At 37.5% G+C, this 18,861-nt stretch overlaps 1 protein-coding gene across 1 annotated transcript in view; it reads right to left on the bottom strand.

Moving 5' to 3' along the window:
• Positions 1 to 266: 266 nt before the first annotated feature.
• The window catches only part of YWHAE (tyrosine 3-monooxygenase/tryptophan 5-monooxygenase activation protein epsilon), a 49,589-nt gene continuing 30,994 nt past the window's right edge, over positions 267 to 18,861 (bottom strand). Inside the window, exons 2-6 of the mRNA XM_069482182.1 lie at positions 15,080 to 15,279; positions 10,840 to 10,946; positions 9,908 to 10,114; positions 6,621 to 6,757; positions 267 to 1,508 (exon numbers count right to left, since the gene is read on the bottom strand). Coding sequence (XP_069338283.1) covers positions 1,456 to 1,508; positions 6,621 to 6,757; positions 9,908 to 10,114; positions 10,840 to 10,946; positions 15,080 to 15,279 — 704 coding nt within the window. The 3' untranslated portion in view covers positions 267 to 1,455. The remainder of the gene's footprint in view (positions 1,509 to 6,620; positions 6,758 to 9,907; positions 10,115 to 10,839; positions 10,947 to 15,079; positions 15,280 to 18,861) is intronic.

Below are 18,861 nucleotides of genomic sequence, written 5' to 3'. Positions count from 1 at the left end.
ATCAACTAAGTATCTATACACATTGATGTATTAACTACCTCCGAAAGAAACTGTGCTTCCGACAAAGGGGACTGCTACACTACTGTTTCACAGTGTGTGCATGTATTACTGAGAATGGGTTTAATTCTGCTCTGCTCCTGTCACTGAGACAGTATACAGTTTTACCTCAGCGTAAGATGAATTATTCTGATACATGCAGCCTTATTTGGTTGTACAACCCAAAATTCCATGCTAGAAAATGATCCATAATTACACTTTGTATTAAATACTCATATCGTACTTTAATGATTAAAATAAATACCGTGTTGCTATCTGGTTTGGAAGACAGGACAGGTAATCAATTTACTAAGATTAGTGTTCTTCACAACCAGGTTACAGGCAATTTTTTTTTCCAAAATATACAACATCTCTGGGAAACAGACAAATGATTTATGTAAGAAAGGCCGGGGGGTGTTTTCACATTCAGGCAAACATAATACTGTCAATGTGTTTGGACTAGAGATTTTATTTTAGAAGTATAAAGGATGGAGGCGCAATAATATTTGGCATTTTTAATTTAGGTTTGTTTTATTTAAGTTTAATGTTAATTCCATGCTGTGTTTCAGTAAGAACAATACAGATTCTGTATCTGTGGCTCCAGTCAGATATCCAGTAGTACAAATTAGCTTCAAGTTACACATACTGAACAAAAGAGGTTGAGCGAGCGAAGGAGGGAAGGAGTGGGGGCAGGGTGGGCGGGGGGAGAGGGAAGGAGAAGAAACAAAGAATTGAACACGCATGCAGGCTTTTCCATACCACCTTCAATGCTAACCTGCTTCAGAGGGAGAGTAAAAGTAGGCAAGAATGAGCAGCCACGGATTGTTGAACTGTTACCAGCACCATGCTTTTCAGCAACATTTCAGCAAAGTTTGAAACACTTTTTACAGCAAAACCATTACAACAAACTCCCCAAACAATCTTTAACCACCTCAAGCTAACACCCAATTAATTTTAAACATTGGTATAAAATTCGGTTTAAACAATTAGAAAAAGGAAAAATGATACCATGTGTGCCTCTACAGTGTGACCAACCTCTCTCTTAGATGCGTGCGTCACCTAGAAGCCTAATGGCTTTCAAATGTCATTTCCATTTCTAATAGTGATCTTGCCACATCTGGCACGGAGACAATACAGAAATGCTGAAAAAGCCTCTATGCAGTCCTGTTAGTGTCTTAAAGAACCTAATGGCTGGGACCAGTAAAATCCACAGAAATTCACTCTTGCCTTTAAGAACTTTTGAAAACTGTTTAAAAAAAAAAAAAAAAAAAAAAAAACCAACAGGGCAGGAACCTAAATTCTGAGACCAAATGTAAAAGTCAGATTTGGTGGTTCTCAGTGACAATGGGGAATTTCCATGGGGTAGGGTGGGGAGGAGGAGGGTGGTCAGAGATGGTTTCTCTTGTTGGCTTTTATGTCTCACTGATTTTCATCTTCCACATCCTGCAGCACTTCTTTATTCTGCTCTTCACCTGTAAAGAAGAATGACAGTTAATTATTTCACATTCACTATATATTAGGCTACTGTAGCCATACACAAAGGTGTCATTCCAAGCATAAAAGACTCCTAACATTTGCTACAATTGGTATTAAGCAAAGACAGGCAAAAGACATCTACCATTCCTGACACCTGAGATGCCTACGCCAAGAAGGGCTGCTGGATCGTGGCCCTGAAAGTACTGGTCAATAATCAGAATAAAAAAAACTAATGCACAGTAAAAGTCAATGTTTTTATGCTAAATAAGCTCTTAAAGTAGACAGCCAAGGTCACCATATTACTAAAATGACTTTCAAGCTTTCACATACATCTTTGGTCAAAACACTCTTTCTCAATAACCTCACCTCTTCAAGAATCAAGAATATTTTGCAACTTTTTGCAAAATTTAATTTACCCACAAGCTCATTATCAGAAATGCTTCAATATAGTGAACTGAGCAGTAAACTGCTCCAAAGGAGTTCTGCAGTGTTTTGGTAGGGGATGTTCTGCTGTTGTAAATTTTACCTTTTGTATCTTGACCAGATACACTAAAGTATAACCAGATTTCTTACTTCCGAGTGAAACATTATGCTCAAAGTAAACCAGACCACTGAGGTTATTAAAGAAGGGCATTTGGACCAGTTCTCTCATGCTATTTTTCTTTTTCCTTTGAACGTGACGATTAGCCTGGGGAGTTTCAACTGCACTGTAACATGCAACAGAAAGCCAGGCTATTCATTGGAGGGTCATCTACCTATTAATAAGCATTAAACAAGTCAGCCAAAATAAAGAAGCATGCAGGCTTTTGCTAAAAAATGATGTAACAGGTAAAGTTACATTTTTTGTACTTTAAACAAACCACTTATAATTCCTACATAGTTAACTAGTTTGAATCAAAATAAATGAAAAATCAACCCAACAATCATAATAAAAGTTCAGGTGATGATCCATTTCAATCATTTTGTTAGGATGGACAAATAACACTAAGACTGGTAGTCTACAAACAAAGCATTTACACTGAGGACAGCTTTTAAGCAGTCTAAAAAGACCTCAAAATGATAAACAACAAATGCCATCACAGCATTATGGGTTCAGTAAAGATCGTTTTAGTCACTTGAAAATCTCTTCTTTGATAAAGATGTTTGTTTGACACTAACGTGACTTTAAAAAAGTTACTTCAGATACCTAAAGAGGCTGGTTCAAGGTAGTGAGTTATCTCACTTGATTGTTCACAGTTACAGACTGAACTCCTTATTCTATACTTTCCCCCCTTCTCACTACTGCACTTGACTAGTCAAAAAAAAAAAAAGATACGTAAAGATTTTTTGACTCATAATATAGAAAAAGACATGCAAAGACCAAAAAAATCATTTACTGAGGAAAGACCTTATGGACACCCGATTGTTCCCCAAAGAACAATAACACTGAAACTTAGGAAATGTGATAGGAACATTCACTAATTTTTAGCAGCAATACACTGCCAAAACAGAGTTAACAAACAACACCAGAACACACTCTTAATTCACATAGGCAACCATTAGATTTGCCAAAAGTTCCAAGTAACTTTGGCATAAAAATATCATTGTCATATGTCACACCCAATCAGAAGTGGACATGAATAGCAAGCCATAAATGACTTAAAAGGTTTAGCACCCTCGAATGTAATACAGGCAGTTTGGTAAGCGACAGGATGATAATATGCAGGCATGATTAGTGAAGAACCAAAACTAAAAGCAGAATTCACTGTGCCATGATAATGACTTACAAAGTAGAGTTTTTAGGAAAGGAAGAGTTGGATTTTCCTTTAGGAATCTATATTGCAAGGAAAAAGGGAGGGAGAACAATCATATGAAAGCAACATTACAAGAAAAATAAACTAAGAGCGCAGGACAAAGGAAAACATCAATGATACAGTGGAGTCAGATTTGGGTTTTTTACTTTGTGTAAACTTTGCTCTAAGAAACAATCTGTCCAATCCTTCCTTTTACTCTTAAGAGGATGTAATATCCTCTTGAAAGGTATACAGAAGGTGAAAAAAAAAGTTTCCTTGGATATGTTTGCCCATTGTTTTTAGATATTGAAGGGGACAGGAATGAGCAGAGAGAACACATATTTCCTCTCAATGGACTTGCATGTGAAACAATCCTCTTATCATAGGTTAGAGAAAAGGGACTGAAATCACTTAATGAGAAAAAGCAGTGATCCCTTTAAAGAATTATGTTCCCACACACTTGGACAGACATTAACATATTCTGCAGGTGAAAGACATAAAAAAGTGTAAGTAAAAGCTTGTGAGCCACATACATTTCTTCCTTTAGAAATCTGCAATTCAAATGTTTTTGTGACACTGTTTTCCATAGCCAGTAAATGGAAAACAACTATCTAAATTTAATCCTTAAACTAAACGCAAGTAACATTCTGGAGAACTGTCAATTCCATGACAGCAATTCTCTTGTATTTAGCATTGAATCTAAGTCACAAAACCAATTTAATAAAACATGTAACACTATACTTTTGGCAAAACGGGTGAACAATTTCCTAGTACTGTAACAATTTGTATATTCAGGTAGTTTGTTAGTTTTAATAGAATGTCAATAGACTACCTGAATTTTGCATCGTTAAACTATTGTTTCACAACTGCAAGTATTATTTTATAACTAAAAATATTTCGTTTAAAAAATACTAAATGAGGCCGGGCGTGGTGGCTCACGCCTGTAATCCTAGCACTCTGGGAGGCCGAGGTGGGCGGATCGTTTGAGCTCAGGAGTTCGAGACCAGCCTGAGCAAGAGCGAGACCCCATCTCTACTAAAAATAGAAAGGAATTATATGGACAGCTAAAAATATATATAGAAAAAATTAGCCGGGCATGGTGGCGCATGCCTGTAGTCCCAGCTACTCGGGAGGCTGAGACAGGAGGATCGCTTAAGCCCAGGAGATTGAGGTTGCTGTGAGCTAGGCTGACGCCACGGCACTCACTCTAGCCTGGGCAACAGAGTGAGACTCTGTCTCAAAAAAAAAAAAAAAAAAAAAAAAAAAATACTAAATGAAAATTAGTCCGTTTTAACCAAATTTAATTAACTGTTTGATTTACAGACTGAATAAGGAATTGAAGCAACTGGATTTCTCCCAATTACAAAACCATTTCAGGATTAAAAAGAAATCTATGCTAAAATCTTAAAAAAAAAAAAAAAAGGCGGGGGGAGAAAAAAAAATCTTTGTACAAAGAATCTTCCTTATCTATGAAAATGTAAATAGTTTGAAAAGCATATTATCCTATTTTAAGATGATCCATTTCATAAAACCATACTTGGTAACCAAAAATAAGAGTATCATCTTTAGTTCTGTATATGGAATGACAAATAGTCTACTTTAATTACTCTGGATAACCAGTGCTAATGAGCTAGAGAGAGCACCACTATAAAGTACAAACTTTATTTAATTCTGTAATCTAACAATTTAGTTATTGCAAGAGCTAGCATCAAATGTCTAGGGGGAAAAAAGGCATTTGAACCCAGATGCCCCCTGGCTTTTTTAAAAAGAGATGGAGGGCTCCCTATTATCACCCAGGTTGATCTTGAACTCCTGGCCACAAGTGATCCTGCCACCTCAGCCCATCAACCCAGGTCACCTGCTTTGTTACTTTTACTCTCAAAAAAAAGTCTCCAAAGGGTAGATAGCTCAGTTAGGTCAATACTGCTCACCCAACTCACCACATGCTTTCCTTTTATCCCCTCGTATAGGCAGCAAAATGTTAGTCTTCTTTGAGCTGGGGAGGTGACTGCGAAGAGTCCACAGCCATCTGGACATACTTCTTGATAGTTATTTTTAAAAGACAATAGGATTTTAAAGCTAAAAGGAACCTTCAAGTCATTTGTTTAGAGATGAATTGGTTTTGAGTCTCAAGGGCTGGTAGTAGTTGCCTGAAGTGCTGTGTTGAAAAGTATTCTGTGGCTCTATCTGGCTTTGTTGAAAAAGTGTGAGGAGATCACATTTCTCACGCCAACCCTGATCTAATCAAATACCTAGCTATTTCGTGAGCCTGGTGAGCTTTAGTAGCTGAAACACCTAATTCTCACTTTTGTATCATAATCCAAAATCAATCACAAATCTGACTCAATCCTTCCAGAGGAAAGAAATTAACATGCATGACCCAATACCCATTTTCAGAGGCACCTTTAAAAAGTGTAACATTTCCAAAGACAGTAGACCATGTTGCTTTGACCAACAGAGACTACAACTCCACTCAAATACTGCAACATATGCTTCAGTCTGGGTAACAGTCTTAGAGGAACTGCAGCTAACAGTGACAACAAACTTTGCTTCCAATCCCTCTATTACCACCACCAACTCTGAAACTGTAACAGTCATATCACACACTAATTTGTCCTCCTCCCCATATTCCTTGAATAAGCTACCCTGGATAAAAGTAATTCTTTGGAGATAGAGTAAAATGTCCTTCAAAATGAACAAATGTGACAAATTTGGGCTTCTACATTTAAAATAAAAATTAACACACACCCAAAATCCCAATTAAGTTCTGCAAAATACTCTAGGTAAAGTGTTTCCAACTAAAAACCTCTTAAAATTAAGAGACTGCACCAGACCTCTTAAATAAGGACTCAAAGGCAGAACGCTCCATTACCCTACACAATCTAAGAGGGAAACTAGTTACTTTTCAGATAAAGCATTTTCACGCTGAGAAGATATTCTATAAATAACTGATACCATCTGGTTTTAAATACAATTATAATCACAGCCTGTGAAAACTGAATGTGAAGAAGATAAAACAAATTGCTTGCTCTCTACTTTTCTTGTCCCTAACCTTCAGAATACTGTGAAGGGGTAAACTAAGTTTAACAAAATATTATTAATTAAAGGTAAAGTTAACATTATTAAGATCCCCTTTCTGAAATAGGTCTTTTATTTTATCATCTTACAGACCGAAATGGAACACTACACTTTGGTACAATTTCCTGTAATGGCAGTAGTCACAATTCGATAGTTTAGAGGACAGGTTGTGAGTCTAAATCGTACCTGGATGTAAAGAAACACCAAGGAATTTCTAAAAAGAGTAGAGAGACATGTTTAACGTCAGAGTTTGCTTACCATCACCCTGCATGTCTGAAGTCCATAGTGTCAGATTATCACGTAACAACTGCATGATAAGTGTAGAGTCCTTATAGCTTTCTTCACTCAGCGTATCCAGTTCTGCAATTGCATCATCAAAAGCTGCTTTTGCCAACCTAAAAGTATTTAAAGAAATGTATTATTAAAAATTAACACATTCAAATTAGAAATGATGTAAGTTAGACATCATTTTCTTCAGTTACTCCAGTGTGTAATAGTGCCAACAATATAAAGAAAAAGCAAGTGTAACTGGTGTAACTACTTTAGAGTAAAAATATCTGGAGTACTACTTCTTACTATGCCTGCTACAAGCCTATTAGGCTAGAATATAGGCTAATAGAATATGTAGACCAAATTCCATTCTAAACCACTACCAAAATATATGCATAATAAAGGTATTTTCAAGTTTTAGTCAAAAGTTCACTTATTTAATATAGGAGGGGTTTTTTTTGTTTTGTTTTTTTAAGAGACAGAGTTTTGCTTGCTGCTGCCCAGGCTAGCCGTAAACTGTTCAAGCAATCCTCCCACCTCTGCCTCCTCAGTAGCTTGGACTAATAAAACGAACCACTGAGCCCAACTACTGAATAGTGTTTAACTCAACAAAATTTCATGTTTAATGTTAATGGAGGTAGAGGAGCAAAGAAAATAAAAGGCAATACAGAACCCACAGAAATATAATCATATAAGCCATTTACTGCAATTTTTAAAAACTCGTATTTATTGAGTACTGTATACTGTGTACAACAAACGATGCTATATACTGGTAGAAAAACAGTAAAAATGAAAGAATTAATCAGTGAACCACTAAACTTAAAAATCCAGGGATGGAGGACTGACATCTAAGTATTACAAAAGAATGAAGTGCTGTTCCCCAGAAAGTACTTCAGGGACACAAGAGGAGGTGCAATTAAAAGGAAGTCAAATTTGAAATGACTGTTTAACAGAAAGAGAAAGAGTGCAACAAACATACTTCAGGTTTAAGCAAAAGTATGAACAAAGGCACAGAGGTGACTTAAGTTGGAGCTGTATGTGGGAGAGCCAGACCAACAAACAACAATGAAAGATGCAACCACTAACCATTAGCTAAATAGCCATAGCCTCTTCAGTTAAGACCTCAGTTTGGACAAACTCAACTGGCCATTTACAATGCTTTGAGATGAATTAATACTGGTTTGCATTAAAATGAACCACCTTACATCAATCAGAAAAGGTGTGAATCACGCAAATAATCCTAGTATTTTGGGAGGCCATGGCAAGAGGATCAATTGAGGGCAGAAGTTCAAGACCAGCCTGAGAAAGAGCAAGACTCCATCTCTACAAAAAATAGAAAAATTAAATGGGCACGGTGGTGGGTGCCTGTAGTCCCAGCTACTTGGAAGGCTGAGGCAGGAGGAACACTTGAGCTCAGGAGTTTGAGGTTGCAGTGAATTATGATGACACACCGCACTCTAGCCCCAGCAACAGTGGGACCTGGTCTCAAAGAAAATCCAAAACAACAACAACAACAAAAAAAAAAAAAAACCAAGAAAAGTTCTCCTTTTATGAAGTATCTGATTCCCACATACTCAAGAATACATCAGTTGCAATTAATCACCCTTCCAGAGTCTTTAAAATTCTTTCATTAAAAAACAAACATATTTTGCTGGCCAGGTGTGGTGGCTCATGCCTGTAATCCTAACACCCTGGGAGGCTGAGGTGGGACAACTGCTTGAGTTCGGGAGTTTGAGACCAGCCTGAGCAAAAGCAAGACCCCATCTCTACTAAAAACAGAGAAGTTAGCTGGGCATCGTGGTGCACGCCTGTAGTCCCACCTACTCAAGAGGCTGAGGCAGGAGGATCGCTTGAGTCCAGGAGTGTGAGGCTGCAGTGAGCTGTGATCGCACCACTATAGGCCACCTAGGCGACTGAGACTCCAACTCAAAAAGAAAAATAAAAGGACTTAAATATTCCTCTCCAATGAAGATATACAAACGGCCAATAAGCGAACAAAAAGATGCTCAACATCATTAGTCATTAGGGAAATGCAAACCAACACCACAATGAGATGTTGCTTCACATCCATAAGGATGGCTTTGATCAAAAAAATGAGGAGTAACAGGTATTGGCAAGGACTTAGACAAAATAAAAACCTCACGCATTGCTGGTGAGAATGTAAAATGGTACAACCTCTGTAGGAAACGTTTTGGCTTGTTTCTTGAATTAGTTAAACACAGAATTACCACGTCCCAGCAATTCCACCCCTAGAGGGAGCTGAAAACAGGAACTCAAACAAATACTTACTACTCCAATTTCCATAGGAGCATGAACTCACAATAGGCCAAAAGTGGAAAGGAAACAAACCTAACTATTTATCAAAAAATGAACAAATTTAAAAATGTGGTATATATGTAAAATGGATTATTCAGTCATTAAAAAGACTGAACTTCTAATACATAGTTTAACATGGATTAACCTTGCAAACATAATGCTAAGTGAAATAAGCAAGACACAAAAGGACAAATATATGATTACATTTGTATGAGATACCTAGAATAGGCAAATTCACAGAGACAGAAAGTAAAATACAGGTTTACCACAGGCTGGGGGGGAAGGGGAAATAGGGAGTTTTTGCTTAATGGCTATAGTTTTGGGTAAGGTGATGAAGTAGTTTTGAAACAAAATGTTGTGATGATTATAAAACATTGTGGATATACTTAATGCTACCGAACCGTACACTTAAGAATTGTTACAAAGATAAATTCCATGTTACGTATATTTAACCACAATTTTTCAAAAGTAAAAAGTTATGTACATAAACATATTGTTTAAATTTATCAAAAACTGGGAGCAAGCTGAGGTATAAATAGGAGAGTTTAATATATATCAATAATATTGAAAATTGCTTATATAATAAAGTAGAAAATATGTTCCCCAGGAGCATAAGTACTAAAAATATGCCCATAAAGACTAAAAGCTAATATACAAAAATTAAGATAATTCTAATTACTCTCATTTCCTTCCTCTACTCATTATAAAAGTTAGATTCTTTTCAATCTACCAATGACAAAAATTTCCCCAATCAACATAATTATCTTAACTGCTATGCTGGTGGGTTGAGACAGATCTGCCTTAATACTATATCCAAAGCAGTTTCAGTAAAAGCCAAAAGAATTACTGCATGGTAAAGCCTACTAAAGCAGCCCCAAGAAACAAGACAGAAAAGCAAGTAATAATCCTCTTTTGTAACTTTTTCCACTGAGAAGCTTTTGTTCTCCCCCATGACTTACCTGCAGGCACGGTCAGGGGAATTAAGAATTTCATAGTAGAATACAGAAAAATTGAGAGCAAGACCTAAGCGAATGGGATGCGTTGGTGGAAGTTCTGTCATTGCAATATCACTAGCAGCTTTATAAGCCACTAGGCTGTTCTCCGCAGCCTCCTTCCTGTCATTTCCTGTGGCAAATTCTGCCAGATACCTGTGGTAGTCCCCTTTCCTAAAACAAAACAAAATCAAAATTAAAAATTTTTTAAAACACCAAGAACAATGACTTTTAAAGGAAAATGTTAAAAATTTTCTATACTACAATAAAATAACATGTGACAAAAATATATGTAACAATTAACAGACGTACTTCAATAACTTAAAAAACCTCTTTCAGGAATGATTGGGTTGTCTATTTAATTTTTTCCTTAGAGATTTCATATTGCCAAATACAAGCAAAATCCCAGAAATTAACTGAAGAGGTCTCAAAAATCAACAAAAAATTCTAGTCTGTCAAAATCACTTGATAGACTAGAATAAGAAAAGTAAGCGGTTCCAAAGAATTAAACAGTTTGATAATCATAAAATAAAAACACCTATATAAAATGTTAAGATGTTAAGACTATACTGTGAAATGTATGGCTGTTGGGGGGTGGTGGGGGCAACACCACAGGACAGGACCCACAAAAGCAAAATATAAATAGGCAAAGCAAAGGCAAATATATTTTTATAATAGTCTGGCCATCGTAAATGCAGTAACATCAATTCTTCATTAGCAGTTAATTTGCAAGTGACTACAAAGAAATTTTTAAGTTCTGAGAATCACTCTTCCCATGTTTTTATACTTCCAACATTGAACTATTCTTAAATAAAAGCTGAAGACCTACATACAAAAAGTCATGATTCTAAAAAGGCCAACTTTTAGTCTTACATTTTCCCTTCTAGTATAGAACCTACATTTTATAATAGAAAACCTTGGACTCGCCAGTGTTAGCTGCTGGAATGAGGTGTTTGTCCAGTACATCCAGAATGTCACAACAGATTAACTTTAGTTCAGTCTCAACCTGAAAAAATAAAATTAAATTAAAAATCACAGATTGTTTAAATCTACAAATTCTATAAGTTGTTACACATTCTACCTACCTCTGGTTTTGAGGAAGACAACCTAGTATTGAACACAACATATATCCCTCTCCAAAGTCCCTTCCTCCCTCCCTCTTGACAGAAAAGTAAAGAAAATGTTTCCAGGTTATGAAAAGTATCTTTTCCTTTTTGCATGCTACAGGTTATATGCTTTTAAAAAACACAATGCGGGGAGGGGGGACAAGGGCAATATACGTAACCTAAACATTTGTACCCCCATAATATGTTGAAATAAAAAAAACTTAACACGACACAGGGTTCAACTATAGAATTGCCAATGAGTTACAGTGAGCACTAATTACTTCTTATTAAGTGTTGGGCATTTGAATTAACTTTTTAAGCAAGTAGTAACTACTGTCTCCATTTACATGAAAAAAAAACACAAAACAAAACAGAGGTTAAGATACTAAAGATCATCAACTTTAAAAAAAAAGTGGGAAAGCTAGGATTTGAGTCCAGGCAGGAACTCAGAATTCAAACCGAAGCAGTCTGCCTCCAGCACTCATATTCCTAACATGCCTATTGGGTCATTAAATATGAAATCTCCAATTTCGTATCCAAAGTTTACTATGTCTCAAACAAGCACTACAATTAATCAAAAAATGCGCCTAAATTATAGGCACAGTTTTGCCATCTTAATGGTAGCTTATGTCAACAGTGAAGAAGCCTGGAGGGCAAGTGGCGATAAAATCACAACAGGCATTTTCCACAGCTTGTTGAGAATTGAATATTTTTCCTTGCAAGAAGTGGTCCAAAGCCTTGAAGAAGTGGTAGTCAGTTGGTGCAAGGTCTGGTGAATACAGTGGATGACAGAGTGTTTCCAAGTTCAGCTGCTGTAGTTTGAGCAGCACTGTTTGTGTGACATGTGGTCAGGTGTTGTCTTGCAAGAGGATCGGTCTATCTCTGTTGAGCAATCTCAGCTGCTCATTGCAAGCAACCTCATCATTTTGTTCAATTGGTAGATATCCACTATAATCGACAACCAGGTTTCACAAAGTTGTAGTGGATAATACCAGCGCTGGACTACCAAACAGACACCATTAGGTTTTTTTGATGAATATTCGGTTTTGGACTATTTCAGCACTTCATCTTTATCCAACCATTGTGTCAAGCGCTTGCAATGGTCAAAAAGAATCCATTTTTCATCACACATAATAAGGTGTAGAAATGGTTTGCCATTATATGGTGACAGCAAAGAAAGGCAAGCTAAGATGACGTCTCTTCTCACACTCAAAGTTTAATTCATGCAGTACCCATCTATCCAGCTTTACCTTGCTGGTATGTTTCAAATGGTCCAATATTGCTGGAATAGTGATGTCAAACCTCGCTGCTAATTCACGCTTAGGTTGAGATGAATTCAATTCCACTACAGCTTTCAGCTCATCATTATCCACCTTGGTCTCCCACATGGCTCAATTTCAAGATTAAAATCACCAGAATGGAACTTCTCAAACCACCGACATACTGTGCGTTCGTTAGCCACATCCTTCCCCAACACTGTGTTAATATTTCGAGCTGCCTGCACGGCACTGGTTCCACAACAGAACTCATAATTGAAAATAACATGAATTTTTGACTTATCCAAGGTTTTACAAAAATTGCTTTAAAAAAATTTCAGAGATAATCATAAGCCAAACCGTGTGTTTGAAAGACTGAGGATATGCCTTCACAATAAACATAAAACAAGAAATGTCAAAGTGAACCGTCAGAGATACCAACTGTCAAACTTAGTACTTAAGGAAATCCGACATTTCATACTTAATAACCTAATAACAATGGCTCAACACCAATCACTTCAGTGGTAGAGATCCATAACCAGTTAAAGGCAACAAAAATCTGTACCAAAGTAAACGTTGCCACTCATTTCTATCAGTTTATGATGCTGAAAACACACGCCACCTCTAAACACACACACCCATCTTGCTCCCCATTTTCTATTAATTCATGGTGTGGCACTGTCGAACCTTTCTAGGTTCTTCTCATGCCTCTGGAATCCCCTATAATTTTGTCTTTATCCTAAGTAAAACAAGCTTTAATAAACTACCTCCCTTGTGGCTTTTCAAGTAGAGACTTCTGTAGAAGGTCTCCTAGCTCCTCACATACTTGATACAATTGCTCTGTTACTCCAAAGCCTTTCCTTCCTCAGAAGTTCACAATCTACCTTCTATTTCTCAATTTCTGTCATCAATAGAGCTCTAGGCACTAATCCCACATTCACTGAGTATCTGTAGCCTACTTCTCCAATTAGCTGATATATCATGCCAAGGTATTATCGTCCATATTCCATTCAACACAGTTCTTTGATCTCTACTCCATGGCTTTCACTCATCAGTACCCCTAACTGTGCTGCTCCATACTAGAAGTCTGAAATTTTAATATTCCACTCTTGGCCTACAACTTCTTTTATTAATATTTTTAGTTCCTTTACTCTTATTTCTACTTGGGGACTCATCAAGACATACAGACTCTTGAACCTTTCATCTCATCCAATTTATCAGTTGCTCTGTTTCCTGCTTCCCTTTCCTAATTAACCCAAACCTTACAATCGAGCTATGATGATGCCACTTCACTCTAGCCGGGGTGACAGACTGAGACTGTCTCCAGTAAAAAAAGTTTCTAGACATTGCGAAAGGTCCTATGAAGTGCAAAATCACCTCTGATTGAAATTCCCTGCACTAATATACGTAACCTAAATATTTGTACCCCCATAATATGCTGAAATAAAAGAAAAAAATTGAAAAAATAAAGAAAGAAAGAAAACCCCTGCACTAGAGTTATGGCTATCAAACTTTTTTAAACAAGATCCAGAGTAAGGAAAGTAATTTATATATGTATATACATACACATAATATCTGTAATAGTTTCATAAAATAATCCTTACCCTTAACAGTGTCCACTTCTGGTATTCTCTATTCTGTTTAAAAAACAATGACTAGACTGAGCCTCCTTAAGGATAGTAACTATGTCTGCTTCATTTTTGCACCCACAGTACCTAGCAAATTGTGTGGCACAGAAGAGGAATGCAAATATTAGTTAAATTGGCCTAATATTAATTTCAAGTAGTCAACAAGGTGTTTTAGTTACCACCATAAAAACAAAAAACTACTTGTGCAATGCTGAAAACTGACCACCACCCTCTGCAGCTTCCAGGGAAAAAAGTTCTTTGCCTCTATCCTAAAGTAGCCTGTAATTTCTAATCCAGGTAAATAAAAGATGAAAATACATTAAGCTATGAAATGTACACTATATATAAATGGGTGTGCTGTGACCTAAAATTCCACTGGTTACGGCCAAATTACTGACAGCTGTAAGCCAGACACTCATAAGAAACAAGTCTCCTTTCCCTTAGACAACTTTTTCTTAAACTATTAAAATAAAAAGGCAAAAATCAGGACATTTTCAGGTAACAACCCCCACCCCCCCAACACACAACCTCCCCACCTCTGTCTGTTGTATAAAATCCAAAGATAAAAATCACAACACTGCTCACGCCTGTAATCCTAGCACTCTGGGAGCCTGAGGTGGGTGGATCGCTCAAGGTGAGGAGTTCGAGACCAGCCTGAGCAAGAGCGAGACCCCCATCTGTACTAAAAATAGAAAGAAATTATCTGGCCAACTAAAAATACATATAGAAAAAATTAGCTGGGCATGGTGGCGCATGCCTATAGTCCCAGCTACTCGGGAGGCTGAGACAGTAGGATCGCTTAAGCCCAGGAGTTTGAGGTTGCTGTGAGCTGGGCTGACGCCACGGTACTCACTCTAGCCCGGGCAACAAAGTGAGACTCTGTCTCAAAAAAAAAATCACAACACTAGACACAAAAATTCTTTCAATGAAAAGATAAATGGTACCGAAACTCTACAAATTAACCCAATATCAACACCTACACTTAACAAACACTAACCAATTTTCTTTAAAATTACAGTATATCTGAGGGGGACACATTCTGAAATCCCCAGTGGATACTGAAACCACAGATGGTATGCCTTTCTCTCTCTCAAACTATCTTACTCTTCAAACTGTGGAGAAGGAGGGACTACTGTACAATAATCTCACCATTTGCCGATATTCCCGAATCATTTTTAGTTTGTCTTCTCCTCCCTTGTTTTCTTCTTTCTGTTCAATGCTGCTGATTATTCTCCAGGAGGCTCTTCTAGCTCCAATCACATTTTTATATGCAACAGATAGGAGGTTTCTTTCTTCAACTGTCAGCTCCACATCCATCCCTGCTACTTTCTTCATTGATTCCACCATTTCTATAAGGGAAAGCAATATCAGAGACCTTACAAACTTAAAAGTTTTGTTAACATACTCCTTTCTAAATAGTTCTTTCTTCCTGTCAACCTAATAGAAAACAAAAGAATTGTGGCAAAAATAACTTCACAATCATCAAAACTAATGTGAGTAAAAACCCAAAAAACATGTAAAAGAAATTAAGAGCCTACACAAGAAAAACCAGAATATAAGTTGTAAGGAATCAGAAGACTATTTCACATAATATCTAGTATAATTTAGTATGTTTCCAGCATAATAAAGGAACTAGGAATACACACATTTTTCAGCAAAAATAACTCAGCCGTTGAAGACAAAGATTAAAAATTTATAGACTCTAAAATATATTACCTTACAAATAAACTGCATATACCCAAAACCAAAGTCATGGGAGGAAAGGGAACTCATTCATATAACAAAAAATATACTGAGCACATGATGAGTCACACACACAGACTTTCGGATGTTTCTATCCTTCTTCCTACAAACTCATTCATTGGTAAAACTTCTGATGGTTCCTATTTGTTACCACTAGGTGGCAAGCAAAGAAAGGGGCCCAGATAAACCTTGGGTATGACTACCCCTAAGTACAGGAAAATAAAGATAATACAACAGTGTGTGGAATGTAAAGGAAGAACTAAAAACAGCTCAATAAATAGCAACTGAATAAATATTTTAACAAATGAGAACCCAGAATCTGCATTTTAACAGCACCCTTAACATACATTAACACTCTAAGCATACCTATACCTTTTTTTTGGAGACAGAGTCTCACTGTGTCACCTGGACTAGAGTGCCCTGGCCCATGCTTCACAGCAACCTCAAACTTCTGGGCTCAAGGGAACCTCCTGCTTCAGACTTCCCAGTAGCTGGGACTACAGGCATGTGCCACCACGCCCAGCTAACTTTTTCTATTTTTAGTAGAGACAGGGTCTTGCTCTTGCTCTAGCTAGTCTCGAAACCCTGACCTCAAGCAATCCTCCCGCCTCGGCCTCCCAAAGTGCTAAGATTACAGGCGTGAGCCACTGTGCCAGGCCAGCATACCTAAGCAGGTATCATGCAGATGATGACTTTATTAAACACTACCTAATGGTATGCTAAATTAAGGGGAATCTTCCTAATGTGTAACCACAGGAAAATATGTTTTGAAAATCATCCTTTCAGGAGTATCAGAAAATTAATAAAAATATAAAGATGTTGTAAAGTCTCTTTGGCAAACAGTCTAGCAGTTTCTTTTAAACATTTACCAGATGATTCAGCAAACTCAGTTTTAAGTATTATCAAAGACTTTTTTTACACAAATGTTCACAGCAACATCATCCGTGACAGCCAAAAAGTGGAAATAAATGCGCACCAAGAGGGGGAAAGAATAAGCAAATTGTGTTACACATCTATATGATGAAATACTACTCAAATATAAAAAAAATTTAACTGATACAAGCAACATGGATGAATCTCAAAAACATCATGTTAAGTAAAAAGGCCAGACTAAAAAGACTACATGGGCCAGGCATGGTGGTTTGTGCCTATAATTCTAGGTCCTTGGGAGGCCACAATAGGAGGATCACTTCAAATCAGGAGTTCGAAACCAGACAGAGCAACAAAAAATAGAATGATTAGCTGGGCATGTTAACATGTGCCTGTAGTCCCAGCTACTCAGGAGGGTGAGATGGGAGGATCACTGAAGCCCAGGATTTTGAAACTACAGTGAGCTATGATGAGGTCAATGCACTCCAGCCTGGGTGACAGATCCTGTGCCACCCACCTCCCAAAAAAAACCCAGAAACAGTGGCTCATGCCTATAATCCTAGCACTTTGGGAGACCGAAATAAGAGGACTGCTTGAGGCCAGGAGTTGAAGATTTCAGTGAGCTGTGACGACGCCACTATACTCTAGCCCAGGTGACAGGTAGACTGTGTCTCAAAACAAACAAAGATTTCAATTTTTATCAAATTATAAAAAACCCAAAACTGAAAAAACAGAAAGCAAACAGCAGTTACCAAGGTGTGGGGGTAAAATGTGTGCAAAAGAGTTCAATGGAAATGCGGGGGGAGGGGGTGGAGGTAATGCAAACTGTTCTACTGTGGTGGTTGCACAACTGTATACATTATTCAAAACTCACTGGACTGTATATATAAAGTGGTATGTTTTATTATATAAATAATATCTCAAGCTGATTTTTAAAAATACAATTCTGAAGCATTCAAAAAAGCAGCTTTAGGGTATGGTAGTAAGACCATTGATTCATTTGTTGGAGTCTGAAAACATTCATTTGACACATGTCCAATTTTGTTCTCTAAACCATGGCTATGAAAAAGGCTAAATTTACAGGCAGTGAAGTAACCTCACTTTCATATTATTCTCAAAATCCAAGTCAAAAATACCTCAGGCGAACAAATAATTCAACTTCATCAACTGGCCCCAACAGAGCAATTCATAAGTAACCCAGCTACACCAAAAACAGAACCATTAATTCTTTTAATTGTAGGGCTTTGCAAATTCTTTTAATTGTAGGGCTTTGCAACATTATGTGTGGGAAAACTATACAGCGTTTTAACAGTTATGTATCTCTGGATACTACTGCAAATGATTTAGATTTTTCCTTTTTTTTTTTCTTTCTTTGAGACAGAGTCTCCTCTGTTGCCCTGGATACAGCGCAGAGGCATCACTGTAGTTCACTGCAACCTCAAACTCCTGGACTCAAGCGATCCTCTTGCCTCAGTCTCCCAAGTAGCAGGGAATACAGGTGCACGTCAAGGTGCCCAGCTAATTTTTCTATTTTTAGTAGAGGCACGGTCTCTCTCTTGCTCGGGCTGGTCTCGAACTCCTGAGCTCAAACAATCCTCCTGCCTCAGCCTCCCAGAGTGCTAGGATTGTAGGTATGAGGCACCGAGACTGGCCTTCTTCACTTTTCTGTGCTTTACAAATTTTCAATAATGAACATTTAATATTTTCATAATGCAAGGGTAAATATATTTAGTTGATTCACCTAAGTATAACTGCCTTCACCCAGACACCCACAAAACAACGCACACAGGACTGTGTGGTAAAATTACAGAAGCGGCAATTATCATCTTTTATTAAACAGCTTTATTGATATATAACAACAAATCACCCATTTTAAGTGTACCATTCAATGGTTTTTAGTATATTCACAAAATTCTGCAACCATCATTACAGTTTTAGACTATTTTCATCACTTCAAAAAGAAAAGGCCCAGGCTGTGCACAGTGCCTCACCCCTGTAACCCTACCACTTTGGGAGGCTGAGGCAGGAGGACTGCTTGAGGCCAGGAGTTCAAGACCAATCTGGGGCCGGGCGCGGTGGCTCACGCCTGTAATCCTAGCACTTTGGGAGGCCGAGGCGGGCGGGTTGTTTAAGCTCAGGAGTTCAAGATCAGCCTGAGCAAGAGCAAGACCCCGTCTCTACAAAAAAATAGAAAGAAATTAGCTGGACAACTAAAAATACATAGAAAAAAATTAGCCAGGGATGGTGACACATGCCTGTAGTCCCAGCTACTTGGGAGGCTGAGCCAGGAGGATTGCTTTAGCCCAGGAGTTACAGGC

The sequence above is a fragment of the Eulemur rufifrons genome, chromosome 9, assembly GCF_041146395.1.
Source record: "Eulemur rufifrons isolate Redbay chromosome 9, OSU_ERuf_1, whole genome shotgun sequence".
NCBI classification, from domain to species: domain Eukaryota; kingdom Metazoa; phylum Chordata; class Mammalia; order Primates; family Lemuridae; genus Eulemur; species Eulemur rufifrons.
This window is presented reverse-complemented; position numbering and strand designations above follow the sequence as displayed.